We start from the raw sequence: 16,562 nt of genomic DNA, 5'->3' as shown, positions 1-16,562 counted from the left end.
GGCTGAGGGAAGTCGGGGTTGGTGAAGCTGAACCCCTCGAACTCGGCTTGGTCCAGCCCGGCCAGAACCAACGCGTCCAGGGGGGGGATTTAAAATTTGGTACAGTCCAAAATAGGGGGGGAAAACTCACAAAATTCAATTTTTAAAAAGTTTTTTTGCCTTTTTTTTTGGGATTTTGGGGTCTGTGGATTCCAAAATTTTTTGGGGTGGGGTCCCCAAATTTTTTTTTAATTTCCTAAATTTGGTACGCTCCAAAATAGGGGGAAAAAACTCAAAAATAGACCAAAAAATTCAAATTTTTTCAGATTTTTTCCAAATTTTTTTTGCATTTTGGGGTGTTGGGACCCAAATTTTTTTAGAGGGGGATCCCAAATTTTTTTTGAATTTCCTAAATTTGGTACAGTCCAAAATAGGGGGGAAAAAACTCAAAAATAGTGCAAAAAATTCACATTTTTTCAGATTTTTAAAAATTTTTTTTTTGATTTTGGGGTTTGTGGATCCCAAATTTTTTGGGGGATTCCAAAAATTTTTCGGGGGGTCACACGAGCAACATTTAAAATTTGGTACAGTCCAAAATAGGGGGGAAAAACTCAAAAAAAGAGGAAAAAAATCGATTTTTTTTCAAATTTTTTCGGAATTTTTTTTGCATTTTGGGGTCTGTGGATCCCAAATTTTTTGGGGGATCCCAAAATTTTTTTGGGGTCACACGAGGGACCCCGAGGGCTGCGGGAAGTCGGGGTTGGTGAAGCTGAACCCCTCAAACTCGGCTTGGTCCAGCCCGGCCAGAACCAACGCGTCCCGAGGGGGGGGGATTTAAAATTTGGTACAGTCCAAAATAGGGTGGGAAAACTCACAAAATTCAATTTAAAAATTTTTTTTTGCGATTATTTTTAGATTTTGGGGTGTGGGGACCCCAAAATTTTTTTGGGGGGGGGATCCCAAATTTTTTTTAAATTTTTAAAATTTGGTACAGTCCAAAATAGGGGGGAAAAAACTCAAAAATAGCGCAAAAATTCAGATTTTTTTCAGATTTTTTTTGGGTTTTTGGGGTCAAATCGGGACGAGGGGACCCCAAATATTTTGGGATGTTCCAAAAATTTTTGGGGGTCACACGAGCGATCTCTAAAATTTGGTACAGTCCAAAATAGGGGGCAAAAACTTAAAAATAGGCACAAAAATTCAAATTTTTTTGGATTTTTTTTTGGGTTTTTGGGGTCAAATCGGGACGAGGGAACCCAAAATTTTTTTGGGGATCCCAAAATTTTTTGGGGGTCACACGAGGGACCCCGAGGGTTGAGGGAAGTCGGGGTTGGTGAAGCTGAACCCCTCGAACTCGGCTTGGTCCAGCCCGGCCAGAACCAACGCGTCCGGGGGGGTCAGAGCGGGCGGGGCCCGGGTGAAAAATTTATCGAAATTTTCACCGTTTCGGCCGCACTTTTTTGGGTGGAAAAAAGGAAATTTTGGGGAAATTTTGGGGTGAGAGGGTGGGGGGAATTAGGGGGAAATTGGGGGGAAAAATTGGGGAAAAATTGGAATTAAATTGGTGGAAATTTGGGGGAAAAATGGGGAAAAAAATGGAATTAAATTGAGTAAAAAAAGGGAAAAATTGGGGAAAATTTTGGGGGAAATTGGGGAAAATTTGGGGAAAAAATTGGGAAAATTTGGGGGGGAAATGGGGAAAAATTGGAATTAAATTGGAATTAAATTGGGGAAAAATTGGGAAATATTTGATTTAAAAATGGGGAAAATTTGGATAAAAATGGGGAAGAAATTGGGAAAAAATGGGGAAAAATGGGGAAAAAGTAGGAAAAAATAGGGGGAAATTTGGAATTGAAGACATAATGGAGAAAAAAAGGAAAAAATTGGGAAAAATTGGGAAAATTTGGGGGAAAAATGGGGAAAAAATGGAATTAAATTGAATAAAAAAAGGGAAAAATTGGGAAAAAAATTGGGGGAAATTGGGGAAAAAATTAAGAAAAATTGGGGGAAATTTGGGGGAAAATGGGGGAAAATTTGGAATTAAATTGGGGGAAAAAAGGGAAAAATTGGGGAAAAATTTGGAGGAAATTGGGGAAAAATGGAGAAAAAATTAAGAAAAATTTGGGGAAAATAGGGGAAAAAATGGGAAAAAAAATGGAATTAAATTGGGGAAAAAAAGGGAAAAATTGGGGAAAAAATTGGGGGAAATGGGGAAAAATTGCAGAAAAAATTGGGAAAATTTGGGGGGGGAAATGGGGGAAAATTTGGAATTAAATTGGGGGAAAAAAAGGAAATAAATTGAGGAAAATTGGGAGAAAATTTGAGTTAAAATGAGGAGGAAATTAGAGAAAAAATTGGAGAAAATTTGGGGAAAAAACGGGAAAAAATTGGGGGGAAAATGGAAAAAATGGGAGGGAAAAAAGGAGAAAATAAAAAGAGGGAAAAGGAAAGAAAGAATTGAAAGGAAAAAATAAAGAAAAACTCCAAAATGGAGAAAAGAAAATAGGAAAAATCAAACAAGAGGAATAAATAAAAAGAAATTATAAAATATAAAAATCAAAAAGTAAAAATAAAAAAAATAAAATTAAGAATAAAAAATTAAAATAAAAATTATAAATAAAAAAATAAAATAAAAAATTAAAAAAAATTAAAATTAAAAAATAAAAAATAAAAATTTAAAATAAATAAAAATAAAGGGTCAAAGAGGAAAAATAAAGAAAATTTCAAAGCACAAATAAAAGAATAAAAAGAATAAAAGAGGCAAAAAAAAGGAAAAAAAAAGAAAAAACAAAAAAGCAAAAAAATCCCAAAACCCCTCAAAAAAAACCCCCAAAAATTAAAATAAAAAACAACAAAAAAGACCCAAAATAAAGAAAAAAAACCCAAAAAACCCCCAAAATCCACCCAAAAATCCCAATTTTTTTCCCCAAAATTTCACCCAAAATTTCCCAAAACCCCAAATTTTCCCCAAAACCCCCAAATCCCACCCAAAAAATCCCAAATCCCACCCAAAAAATCCAAATTACCCCCAAAATCCCCCCCCAAAAACCAAACGGACAAACACAGAGAGAGAGAAAATCCGGGGTCAGAGGGGGAAGCAGAAGGGGAAATTTGGGGGAAAATTTGGGGAAAATTTTGGGGAAAATTTGGGAAAATTTTTGGGATTTTTTAAAGGAAAATTTGGGGAAATTATGGGGAAAATTTGGGATTTTTTGGGGATTTTTTTGGGATTTTTTGGGATTTTTTTTTGGGATTTTTTGGAGATTTTTTGGGGATTTTTTGGGATTTTTTTGGGGATTTTTTGGGATTTTTTTGGGGATTTTTTGGGGATTTTTTGGGATTTTTTGGGGATTTTTTGGAGATTTTTTTGGGATTTTTTGGGATTTTTGGGGGGATTTTTTTGGGATTTTTTGGGATTTTTTTGGAGATTTTTTGGGGATTTTTGGGGATTTTTGGGGGATTTTTTGGAGATTTTTTTGAGATTTTTTGGAGATTTTTTTGGGATTTTTTGGAGATTTTTTGGAGATTTTTTGGGATTTTTTTGGGATTTTTTGGGGATTTTTTGGAGATTTTTTGGGGATTTTTTGGGATTTTTTGGGGGATTTTTTGGGATTTTTTGGGGATTTTTTGGGATTTTTTTGGGGATTTTTGGGGGGATTTTTTGGGATTTTTTGGGATTTTTTGGAGATTTTTTGGATTTTTTGGGGGATTTTTTTGGGATTTTTTGGGATTTTTTGGGGGATTTTTTGGGGATTTTTTTGGATTTTTTGGACATTTTTTTGGGATTTTTTGGAGATTTTTTGGGGGATTTTTTGGGGATTTTTTGGGATTTTTTTGGAGATTTTTTGAGATTTTTTGGGGATTTTTTTGGGATTTTTTTGAGGATTTTTTGGAGATTTTTTGGGGATTTTTTTGAGATTTTTGGGGGGATTTTTTTTTATTTTTTGGAGATTTTTTGGGGATTTTTGGGGATTTTTTGGGGGATTTTTTGGGGATTTTTTGGAGATTTTTTGGGGATTTTTTGGGGATTTTTTGGATATTTTTTGGGGGCAATTTGGGAAAACTTTGGGGGAATTTTGAGAAATTTGGGGGATTTTTTTGGAATTTTTTAATGGGATTTTGGGTGGAATTTGGGAAAATTTTGGTGAATTTATTTTTTTTTTTTGGTGTTTTTTGGGGAGAATTTTAGGGAAATTTTTAGGATTTTTTGGGGATTTTTTTGAATTTTTGGGGATTTTTCTAGGGGGATTTGGGGAAAATTTTGACATTTTTGGGGGATTTTTTAAGGAAAATTTTGGGAAATTTTGGGGAAATTTGAGATTTTTTGGGGATTTTTTTGGATTTTTTGGGGGATTTTGGGGGAATTTTGATGAATTTATTTTTATTTTTTGGGGTTTTTTGGGGGAAATTTTTGGGATTTTTGTGGGGGAATTTGGGAAAATTTTGGGGAAAATTTGGGGAATTTGGGAGAATTTTGGGATGTTTTTGAGATTTTTTTTTTTAATTGGGGTGGATTTTGGGGGAATTTTTTTGGGTTTTTTGGGGACAATTTTGTGGATTTTTTTGGGGATTTTGGGGATTTTTTTGGGATTTTTTTGGAAAATTTGGGGGGATTTTGGGGGGAATTTTTTCAGATTTTGAGGGGATTTTAGGGGGAATTTTGGGGGATTTTTGGGGGATTTTTTGGGGATTTTTGGGATTATTTTAGGGATTTTTTTGGTGCTTTTTAGGGTGATTTTTGTCAATTTTGGTGCGATTTTAACGTGGTATTTTTTTAAAATTCAGGAATTTTTCAGGGAATATTTGGTATTTTTTTTGGGTGGATTTTGGGGATTTTTTTGGGGATTTTGGGGTATTTTTTATGATTTTTTTGTGATTTTTTTGTGATTTTTTGGGTAATTTTAGGTGATTTTTGGGGCGATCTTTGTCATTTCGGGTGTGATTTTAATGGGTTTTGTTTTAAAAACCCGGGAACTTTTAAGGAAATATTTGGGATGATTTTCTGGGTGGTTTTGGGGATTTTTTTGGGGATTTTTTTGGGGTTTCTTTGTGATTTTTTGGTGCTTTTTGGGGATTTTTTGGGGTAATTTTAGGCGATTTTTGGGGCGATTTTTGTCATTTTTGGTGCGATTTTAATGGGAATTTTTTTTAAAAAAATTCCTGATTTTTTGGGGTTGTTTCTGGGTATTTTTGCAGTGGTTTTGAGGATTTTTTGGAATTTTTTTGGTGATTTTTAGGGATTTTTTTCGTGATTTTTTGGGATTTTTGGGCTGATTTTTGGGCGAATTTTGGGGCGATTTTTGTCATTTTTGGTGCGATTTTAATGCGATTTTTTTTGAAAATTCAGGAACCTTTCAGGGAATATTTGGGTGATTTTTAGGGTGGTTTTGGGGATTTTTTTGGGATTTTTTTTGGGATTTTTTGGGGATTTTTACGGATTTTTTTCGTGATTTTTTGGGATTTTTGGGGTAAATTTTTTGGATTTTTGGGGCGATTTTTGTCAATTTTGGTGCGATTTTAACGGGGTTTTTTTTAAAAATTCCTGATTTTTGGGAGCTATTTCTGGCTAATTTTGGGATGATTTTTGGGGTGATTTTGGGGTTTTTTGTGTCACTCACCGGGCGGGGCACGAAGGGCGGCGCCACCTCCAGCCGCTCCCAGGGGAGATTTTGGTGAAAAATTTGGGGAATTTTTTGGAATTTTTTGGGACAATTTCGGGGATTTTTGGGGAGATTTTTTCTAGGATTTTTGGCGCTTTTGAGGGGATTTTGGGAGATTTTTTTTTTTTTTTTTTTTTGAGGAATATTGGGGATTTTTGGGGTGTTTTTTTTGGAAAATTTGGGGAAATTTGGGGGGATTTTCTTGGAATTTTTTGTGCCTTTGGGGGATTTTTTTTTTTAATTATTAGATGGATTTTGGGGAATTTTTGGTGTGATTTTAATAGGATTTTTTTTTTAAATTCTTGATATTTTAAAGGAAACTTTAAGGAATATTTGGGGTGATTTGGGATAGTTTTTGGGGATTTTGAGGAATTTTTGTTCTATTTTTAGGGTAATTTTAGGCGATTTTTGGGCGAGTTTTTGTCATTTTTGGTGCGATTTTAATGGGATTTTTTTTAAAAAAATCCTGATTTTTTGTGGATATTTTTGAGGTGGTTCTGGGGATATTTTGGGTTGATTTTGGGGATTTTTAGGTGTCACTCACCGGGCGGGGCACGAAGGGCGGCGCCACCTCCAGCCGCTCCCAGGGGAGATTTTGGGGAAATTTTTTTGGAATTTTTTGGGATTTTTTTGGGGAAATTTTTGGAGAATTTAGGGTCGATTTGAGGACATTTTGGGGGGGAATTTTGAGGATTTTTTGGGGAATTTTTGGGATTTTTTGGGGTAATTTTAGGCTATTTTTGGGGCGATTTTTGTCAATTTTGGGTCGATTTTAATGGGTGTTTTTTTAAACAACTCCTGATTTTTGTGGGCTATTTCTGGATATTTTTGTGGTGATTTTGGAATTTTTTTGGAATTTTTGGGGGGATTTTTTGGCCCTTTTGAGGGGATTTCTTGGGGATTTCTTGGGGATTTTTGGGCTGATTTTTGGGCGAATTTTGGGGCGATTTTTGTCATTTTTGGTGCAATTTTAATGCGATTTTTTTTGAAAATTCAGGAATTTTTCAGGGAATATTTGGGTGATTTTGGGGATGATTCTGGGGATTTTTTAGGATGGTTTTGGGGTGATTTTTTGCCACTCACCGGGCGGGGCACGAAGGGCGGCGCCACCTCCAGCCGCTCCCAGGGGACATTTTGGGGAATTTTTTTATTTTTCTGGGACAATTTTGGGGATTCTTTTGGGATTTTTGAGGTGGATTTTGGGAGATTTTTTGGGTGATTTTTGATAATTTTTTGGTAATTTTTTGGGATTTTTTTCTGATTTTTTGAGTATTTTTGGGGTAATTATAGACGATTTTTGGGGCGATTTTTGTCAATTTTGGGTCGATTTTAATGGGTGTTTTTTTAAACAACTCCTGATTTTTGTGGGCTATTTCTGGCTATTTTTGGGGTGATTTGGGGATTTTTGGGGTTTTTTGGGGGGGATTTTTTGGCCCTTTTGAGGGGATTTCTTGGGGATTTTTGGGCTGATTTTTGGGCGAATTTTGGGCGATTTTTGGGGCGATTTTTGCCAATTTTGGGATGATTTTAATGCAAATTTTTTTGAAAATTCAGGAACCTTTCAGGGAGTATTTGGGTGATTTTTAGGGTGGTTTTGGGGATTTTTTGGGGATTTTTTTTTTATTTTTTTAGGGATTTTTTTGGTGATTTTTGGGGATTTTTGGGCGATTTTTGGGCGATTTTTGGGGCGACTTTTGTCATTTTTGGGGCGATTTTAACGGGGTTTTTTTTAAAGAAATCAGGAATTTTTTGGGATATTTTTAAGGTGATTTTGGATGTTTTTTGGGGATTTTTAGGTGGACTCACCGGGCGGGGCACGAAGGGCGGCGCCACCTCGAGCCGCTCCAGCCGCTCCCAATCCGTGCGGCGGAAGAAGGGGTGACCCCGAACCTCCTGCTCGCCCCCCGCTCCTGCCCCCAGCCTCTTCCCTGGATGTTTGGTCAGGAACTGCAAAAATTCCCAAATCAGCCAAAATTTCCGAGAAAAACAAAAAAAAAAGCGAGAAAATCGAGCCAGGGATGGGGGAAATACGGGGAAAAAATGGGAAATTTATGGTTAAAAATGGGGTTGGGAGTGGGAAATTTCTGGAAAATTTATGAAAAATTTATGGAACATTCCTGGAAAATTTATGGAATTCCTAAAATTCCCAAAAAAACAAAAAAAACCCCAAGAATATCGAGCCAGGAATGGGGGAAATAGAGGAAAAATGGGAATTTTGGATAAAAAATGGGGTTGGGAGTGGGAAATTTCTGGAAAATTCTCATGGAATTCTTATGGGATTCTTAGAAAATTCTAGAAATTCATAAATTATTGAAAAAAACAAAAAAATCCCTGAGAAAATTGAGCCAGGAATGGGGGAAATAGGGGGGGAAATGATTTGGGTAAAGGGAAAAAAATTGGGAAAAAATTGGGGAAAAAATGAGGAAAAATTGGGGAGAAATGACAAAAAAATGAGGAAAAATTTGGGGAAAATTGGGGAAAAAATAGGGAAAAAATTGAGGAAAAAATGAGGAAAAATTGGAGAAAAAATGAGTAAAAGATTTGGGGGAAATTGGGAAAAATTTGGAGAAAAAAATGAGGAAAAACTGGGAAAAAATCAGGAGAAAAATTGAGGAATATTGAGAAAAAAATAAGGGAAAATTGGGAAAAATATTGGAAAAAAAAAACCAGGAAAAAATGGGAAAAAATAACCAGGAAAAGATGGGAAAAATTTGGGGAAAATAATCAAGAAAAAAATCAGGAAAAATTGAGGACAAAAATCAGAAAAAAGGAGAAAGGAAAAAAAGGAAAAATGGTTAAAAAAAGGAAAAATATTAAAAAGGAAAAAAATTGAAATAGAAGTAAAAAAATTGAAAATAAAAAGGGAAAAAAATCAGGAAAAATTGTTAAGAAATCAGAAAAAAAGGAGAAAGGAAGAAAAAGAAAAAAAATTTAAAATAAAGAAAAAGAAATGAAAAAAAGTGAAAAAAATGGAAAAAAGGGAAAAAATCAGGAAAAATTGAGGAAAAAATCAGAAAACAGGAGAAAAAAAGAATTGTTTAAAAAAAGGAAAAAGGAAAAAAATTTAAAATGGAAAAAAATTGGGAAAAATAAGGAAAAAAATTGGGAAAAATAAGGAAAAAAATTAAAAAAAATTGAAAAAATTGTAAAAAAAAAGGTAAAAAAATCAGGAAAAATCCGAATTTTGTGGATTTGTGAATTCCTGTGATGATTTAGGAATTTTTGGGGTGAATTTTGGGTTTTTTGGGGAATTCTCACCCCTTTGCAGATGGCCACAGCCTCCCTGGACAGGGATTTGGGATAAGTCACCGTTTGCTCCAGGATGGATTGGAACAGCTCGTCCTCGTCCTCGCCGTCAAACGGGGGCTGGGAAGGGAAAAAAAAAGGGTAAAGGTTCTTCAAATAATGGAAAAAATGGCCTGGAATTATCATGAAATTATCGTGAAATTATCCTGAAATTAACATGAAATTGATATGAAATTACCACAAAATTATCCTGAAATTATAATGAAATTATCCTGAAATTATCACAAAACATTCTCCAAATAATGGCAAAAATAGCCTGGAATTAGCCTGGAATTATCCTGAAATTATCATGAAATTATCACAAAATGCTCTCCAAATAATGGTAAAAATAGCCTGGAATTATGCTGAAATTATCCTGGAATTATCACAAAATTATCCTGAAATTGTCCTGAAATTATCTCAAAATTATCTGTAAAATATCCCCAAAATATCCCAAATTAACCTGGAATTATCCTGAAATTATCCTCAAATTATCACAAAATTATCCCAAAATTATTCCTAAAATATCCCCAAAAAAACCCAAAAAAAATCCCCAAAAATTCCCCTCAAATTCCCCTAAAAATCCCCAAAAATTCCCCCAAAAACTCCTCAAAAATTAAAAAAAAATCCAAAAATTCTCTAAAAAATCCCCCCAAAATCCCAAACTTCCCCCAAAATTCCCATAACAATTCCCAAATTTTTCCCCAAAATTCTCCCCAAGATTCCCCAAAAAATCCCAAAATAAATCCTGAAAAAATCCCTAAAAATTAAAAAATATCCCCAAAATTCCATTAAAAATAAAAAAAAAATCCCCCAAAAATTCAAAAAAAATTCTAAAAAAATCCAAAAATTCCCTTAAAAAATCCCCAAAAAAATCCCAAAAAATCCCCAAAATTCCCCAAATTCCCCAAATTCCCAAATTTCCCCCCAAAATTTCCCAAAATTTCCCAAAATTCCCAAATTTCCTCACCTGCCCCGCCAGCATCTCGTACAGGAGGACGCCGAAGCTCCACCAGTCCACGGATTTCCCGTAGGGTTGGTAAGCGATGATCTGGAAAATTTGGGGTTCAAGTTAACTCAGAAATCCCAAAATTCACAAAAGTCCCAAAAATTTGGGAATTTCCCCCAAAAATCCCGGGAAAAAAAGCAAAAAAATTGAATTTTTGGGTGTTTTTTTTGAGTTTTTTTGGTTGATTTTTGGGTTTATAACTGGGATTTAAAGGGTTAAAATTAATTTTTTAAATCTCCAAAAATTCCAAAAATATTCCCCAAATTCCCAAAATTCAAAAAAATATGGGAATTCCAAAAAATAAAATAAAAGGGAAAAAAAGGTGAAAAAATTTGAATTTTTTGGAGTTTTTTACTGATTTTTTGCGTTTTTTGGTCAAGTTTTGGGTTTTAAAATCCCCCCAAAATTTCCAAAATTTAAAAAATTCTTGCTCCCCAAATTCTCCCAAAAAATTCCCCAAAAATCTCCAAAATATTCCCAAAAACCCCAAAAATTCCCAAAAATTTCTCAAAAACAAAGTCAAAAATTCCAAAAAAACCAATTTAAAAATCTGAAAAAAATCCCCAAAAAACCCAAAAAAACCCAAAAAAAATCCCCCCAAAAATCCCTTAAAAAACTAAAAAAAAAAATCTAAAAATCCCAAAAAATTTCCCCCCAAAAATCCCAAAAATTAAAAAAAATCCCCCAAATATCCCTTAAAAAATTCCCTAAAAATCCCCCCAAAATCCCTGAAAAATCCCAAAAAAATCCCAAAAAAATCTCAAAAAAATCTCAAAAAAATCTCAAAAAAATCTCAAAAAAATTTTAAAAATTCCCTAAAAAATCCCAAAAAATTTCCCAAAAAATTCCCTAAAAAATCTGAAAAAAATAAAAAAAAATCCAAAAAAATTCCCTAAAAAAATCCCAAAAAATCTCCAAAAAATCCCCAAAAAATTCAATATTTCCTCATTTTTTTTCCCAATTTTTTTCATTTTTCCATCCTCCCACCCCAGAATTTTTGGGATTTTGGGAAAATTTGAAATTTTTGGGATTTTTGCCACCTCTGGGGCGATGTAATCGGGGGTGCCACAGAAAGTCCTGGTGGTGTTTCCTGGGAAAATATTCTCCTTGCACATCCCAAAATCCGTGATCTTCACGTGGCCCTGAGCGTCCAGCATCACGTTGTCCAGCTTCAAATCCCTAAAAAATAATTTGGGAATTTATTTTTATTTTTTGGGAATTTTTTTGGGATTTTTTGGGATTTTTTTGGGATTTTTTTGGGATTTTTTTGGGATTTTTTTGGGATTTTTTGAGGATTTTTGGGGATTTTTTTGGGATTTATGTGGGAATTTTTAAGGAATTTTAAAGGAATTTTAAAGGAATTTTTGGGGCATTTTTTGGGATTTTTTGGGATTTTTTGGGGATTTTTTTTGGGATTTTTTTGGGATTTTTTGGGATTTTTTGGGATTTTTTGGGATTTTTTGGGGGATTTTTTTGGATTTTTTTTAGAATTTTTGCAGAATTTTTGGGGGATTTTTTTTTTAATTTTGGGGATATTTTTGGAATTTTCGGGGCATTTTTTGAGAATATTTTGGGATTTTTTTGAGACTATTTGGGGGTTTTGGGGGGATTTTTTGGGATTTTTTTGAGATTTTTTGGGATTTTTTGGGGGGTTTTTTGGGATTTTTGGGGGTGGATTTTTGCAGCATCACGTTGTCCAGCTTCAAATCCCTAAAAAATAATTTGGGAATTTATTTTTATTTTTTAGGAATTTTTTGGGAATTTTTTGGGATTTTTTTGGGAATTTTTTGGGAATTTTTTGGGATTTTTTTGGGATTTTTTGGGATTTTTTGGGGATTTTTTGAGGATTTTTGGGGATTTTTTTGGGATTTATTTGGGAATTTTTAAGGAATTTTAAAGGAATTTTAAAGGAATTTTTGGGGCATTTTTTGGGATTTTTTGGGGATTTTTTTGGGATTTTTTTGGGATTTTTTTGGGATTTTTTGGGATTTTTTGGGATTTTTTGGGGGATTTTTTGGGGATTTTTTTAGAATTTTTGCAGAATTTTTTGGGGATTTTTTTGGGAATTTTGGGGATATTTTTGGAATTTTTGGGGCATTTTTTGAGAATATTTTGGGATTTTTTTTGAGACTATTTTGGGGTTTTGGGGGGATTTCTTGGGATTTTTTTGGGATTTTTTGGGATTTTTTGGGGGTTTTTTTGGGGGATCTTTGGTGGGGGATTTTTGCAGCATCACGTTGTCCAGCTTCAAATCCCTAAAAAATAATTTAGGAATTTATTTTTATTTTTGGGGATTTTTTTGGGATTTTTTTGGGAATTTTTTGGGATTTTTTTGGGATTTTTTTGGGAATTTTTTGTGATTTTTTGGGATTTTTTTGGGATTTATTTGGGGTTTATTTGGGAATTTTTAAGGAATTTTAAAGGAATTTTTGGGGCATTTTTTGGGATTTTTTAGGGATTTTTTGGGAATTTTTTTGGGTATTATCATCGAATTTTTGGATATTTTTGGGATTTTTTTGGAGAATTTTTGGGGATTTTTTTTTTTATTTCTTTGAGAATTTTTTTGAGATTTTTGGGGATTTTTTGGGGGTTTTTTGGTGGGGGATTTTTGCAGCATCACATTGTCCAGCTTCAAATCCCTAAAAAATAATTTGGGAATTTATTTTTATTTTTTGGGATTTTTTTGGGATTTTTTTTGGAAATTTTTGGGGATTTTTTGGGGATTTTTTGGGGATTTTTTGGGGATTTTTTTGGGAATTTTGGGGGATTTTTTTGGGATTTTTTTGGGAATTTTTCGGGATTTTTTGGGGATTTTTTTGGTATTTTTTTAGAATTTTTGCAGAATTTTTGGGGGAATTTTTGGGGATTTTTTGGGGATTTTTTTTTTATTTTTGAAGAATATTGTGGAATTTTTTAAAGAATATTTTGGAATTTTTTGAGAGCTTTTTGGGATTTTATTTGGATTTTATTTGGATTTTATTTGGATTTTTTGGGGAATTTTATGGGAATTTTTAAAGAATTTTTGGGATTTCTTTGGGGAATTTTTAGAAATTTTTGGGGATTTTTGGGGGATTTTTTTGGGGAATTTTTTTTTAATTTTAGGAGATTTTTTTGAGATTTTTTTGATTTTTGAGGGGATTTTTTTGGGATATTTTGGGTTTTTTTTTTTTTATTTTAAAGGAATTTTTAAGGAATTTTAAAGGAATTTTTGGGGGGTTTTATGGGATTTTTTAGGAATTTTTTTGACATTTTTTTGGTAATTTTTTGGGATTTTTGGGGGAATTTTTTGGAAATTTTGGGGGGGGATTTTTTTTTTAATTTTTGGGGATTTTTTGGGGGATTTTTGAGAATTTTTGGGGATTTTTTTTTTTTTTTTTTAATGGAATTTTTTGGAAATTTGGGGGGATTTTGGGGGGGGAATTTTTGGAATTTTTTTTATAATTTTTTGCTAATTTTTTTATTTTTGGGGGGATTTTTTAGGCTATTTTTTAAAAATTTTTTAGGGATTTTTTGGGGGATTTTCTCAGATTTTTCTGGGAATTTTTTGGGATATTTTGGGGATTTTTTTGGGGGAAAATTTTGGGAACATTTTTGATTTCTCACCTGTAAATGATCCCTTGGTTGTGCAGGAAGAACAAACCGATGGCGATTTCAGCGGCGTAAAACCTGCAGGGAAATTGGGGAAAATTTGGGAAAAAAATTGGGAAAAAATGGGGAAAAATTTGGGAAAAAATTGGAAAAAATTTGGGAAAAATTTGGGAAAAAATTGGGGAAAATTGGGAAAAATTGGGAAAAAATTGGGAAAAAATTGAGAAAAATTTGGGAAAAATTTGGGGAAAAATTGGGAAAAAATTGGGGAAAAATTGGGAAAAATTTGGGGAAAATTGGGGAAAATTTGGGGGAAAAATGGGAATAATTTGGGGATATTTTCTGACTCATCCCAAGAAATTCCTGGAATTTTCTGGAATTTTTTGAGTTGAATTTGAGAGATTTTGGGGTGAATTTTGAACTGATTTTTATGGAATTTTAATCAAATTTTTACTGAATTTTAATCGAATTTTTATCAAATTTTTATCGATTTTTTACGGAAATTTGGAATATTTTGATGGAATTTTTTCAGGATTTTTCCAGAATTTTCCATTTCTGACTCATCCCAAGCAATTCCTGAAATTTCCATGAAATATTTTAGGGATAAATCTGGAAATTTTGGGATTTTGGGGTGAATTTTGAACCCATTTTTATGGAATTTTTATCGAATTTTTATCGATTTTTTATCAAATTTATATCAATTTTTTATGGAATTTTGGGCGATTTTGACAGAATTTTTTCCAGATTTATCCAGAATTTTCCATTTCTGACTCTTCCCATTAAATCCCCGAAATTTTTTTGAATTTTTTTGGGTAAAATTTGGAGGATTTTGGGGTGAATTTTGAACCCATTTTAATGGAATTTTAATGGAATTTTAATCAAATTTTTATTGAATTTTTACCGAATTTTGGGATATTTTTTCTGGATTTTTTCCGGGATTTTTCCAGAACTTTCCATTTCTGACTCATCCCAAGGAATTCCTGGAATTTCCTGGGATTATTTTGGGGCTAAATCCCAGAATTTGGCGATTTGGGGCGAGTTTGGATCCAATTTTTGTGTCGATTTTTATGGAATTTTAATGGAATTTTAATCAAATTTTAATGGAATTTTGGGTGATTTTGACGGAATTTTTTCGGGATTTTTCCAGAATTTCCCATTTCTGGCTCCTTCCATTAAATCCCCGAAATTTTTTAAAATTTTTTTGGGTTAAATTTGGGGGATTTTGGGGTGAATGATGAATTGATTTTTACAGAATTTTAATCAAATTTTAATCAAATTTTTATCGATTTTTTATCGAATTTTAATCGAATTTTTACAGAATTTTGGGCTATTTTGCCCAAATTTTTTCGGGATTTTTCCAGAATTTTCCATTTTTTACTCCTCCCAATAAATCCCCGAAATTTTTTGGAATTTTTTTGGGTAAAATTTGGGATATTTTGGGGTTTTTTTTGGCTCACTCACGCCGCGTGCGGCTCCTTGAATTTCCCGACCTGCTGGATGTGGTACATGAGGTCGCCCCCGGTGACGTATTCCATCACAAAGTACAGCCGGTCCTGCCCCCAGTTCAAACCAGTTTGGACCAGTTCAATCCCAGTTCAGTCCCAGTTCAGTCCCAGTTCAACCCAGTGCCCAAAAATCCCCAAATTTCTACGAAATTCCCAAAAAATTCCAGCCCCGAACGAAGATTCCGGCACCAAAAAGGGACAGAAATGGAGAAAGTTCAGCCCCAGTTTGGCCCAGTTCAAACCAGTTTGGACCAGTCCAATCCCAGTTCAGTCCCAGTTCAATCCCAGTTCATCCCAGTACCCAAAAATCCCCAAATTTCTACGGAATTCCCAAAAAATTCCAGCCCTGAACGAAGATTCCGGCACCAAATTGGGGCAAGTTCATCCCAGTTCATCCCAGTTCAAACCAGTTTGGACCAGTTCAATCCCAGTTCAGTCCCAGTTCAATCCCAGTTCAGTCCCAGTTCATCCCAGTACCCAAAAATCCCCAAATTTCTACGAAATTCCCAAAAAATTCCAGCCCTGAACGAAGATTCTGGCACCAAAAAGGGCCAGAAATGGAGAAAGTTCATCCCAGTTCAACCCAGTTCAAACCAGTTTGGCCCAGTTCAATCCCAGTTCAATCCCAGTTCAATCCCAGTTCAATCCCAGTTCAGCCCAGTGCCCAAAAATTCCCAAATTTCTACGAAATTCCCAAAAAATTCCAGCCCCAAACGAAGATTCTGGTACCAAAAAGGGCCAGAAATGGAGGAAGTTCATCCCAGTTCATCCCAGTTCAAACCAGTTTGGACCAGTTCAGTCCCAGTCCAATCCCAGTTCAATCCCAGTTCATCCCAGTGCCCAAAAATCCCCAAATTTCTACGAAATTCCCAAAAAATTCCAGCCCTGAACGAAGATTCTGGCACCAAATTGGGGTAAGTTCATCCCAGTTCATCCCAGTTCAAACCAGTTTGGCCCAGTTCAATCCCAGTCCAATCCCAGTCCCTCCCAGTTCATCCCAGTTCAAACCAGTTTGGACCAGTTCAATCCCAGTTCATCCCAGTTCAAACCAGTTTGGCCCAGTTCAGTCCCAGTTCAGCCCCAGTCCCTCCCAGTTCATCCCAGTTCAAACCAGTTCGGACCAGTTCAATCCCAGTTTATCCCAGTTCCTCCCCAGTTCCCCTCAGTGACCTCCCAGTGTCTCCCCCTGGTGGCGGCTTTGGGAACTGCAGCGTCCTCCCAGTTCATCCCAGTCCCTCCCAGTCCCTCCCAGTGGCTCCCAGTTCATCCCAGTCCATCCCAGTCCCTCCCAGTAACTCCCAGTTCATCCCAGTTCAAACCAGCGACTCCCAGTCCATCCCAGTCCATCCCAATCCCCTCCCAGTCCATCCCAGTTTATCCCAGTCCATCCCAGTCCCTCCCAGTTGCTCCCAGTGACTCCCAGTCTATCCCAGTCCATCCCAATCCCCTCCCAGTCCATCCCAGTACAACCAAAATCTCCCCCTTTATTGGCTCCCAGTCCATCCCAGTTGTTCCCAGTGACTCCCAGTTCATCCC

The 16,562-nt window shown here is 34.8% G+C and overlaps 1 protein-coding gene across 1 annotated transcript in view; it reads right to left on the bottom strand.

Annotated features, from left to right (window-relative positions):
* Window positions 1-991: 991 nt before the first annotated feature.
* Window positions 992-16,562, bottom strand: part of PRKCG (protein kinase C gamma) — a 40,375-nt gene continuing 24,804 nt past the window's right edge. Inside the window, exons 13-19 of the mRNA XM_033086734.1 lie at window positions 14,983-15,074; window positions 13,537-13,599; window positions 10,974-11,112; window positions 9,895-9,975; window positions 8,898-9,005; window positions 7,446-7,586; window positions 992-1,434 (exon numbers count right to left, since the gene is read on the bottom strand). Coding sequence (XP_032942625.1) covers window positions 1,273-1,434; window positions 7,446-7,586; window positions 8,898-9,005; window positions 9,895-9,975; window positions 10,974-11,112; window positions 13,537-13,599; window positions 14,983-15,074 — 786 coding nt within the window. The 3' untranslated portion in view covers window positions 992-1,272. The remainder of the gene's footprint in view (window positions 1,435-7,445; window positions 7,587-8,897; window positions 9,006-9,894; window positions 9,976-10,973; window positions 11,113-13,536; window positions 13,600-14,982; window positions 15,075-16,562) is intronic.

The sequence above is a fragment of the Catharus ustulatus genome, unplaced genomic scaffold (genome assembly GCF_009819885.2).
Source record: "Catharus ustulatus isolate bCatUst1 unplaced genomic scaffold, bCatUst1.pri.v2 scaffold_124_arrow_ctg1, whole genome shotgun sequence".
In the NCBI taxonomy this organism is placed as follows: Eukaryota; Metazoa; Chordata; class Aves; order Passeriformes; family Turdidae; genus Catharus; species Catharus ustulatus.
This window is presented reverse-complemented; position numbering and strand designations above follow the sequence as displayed.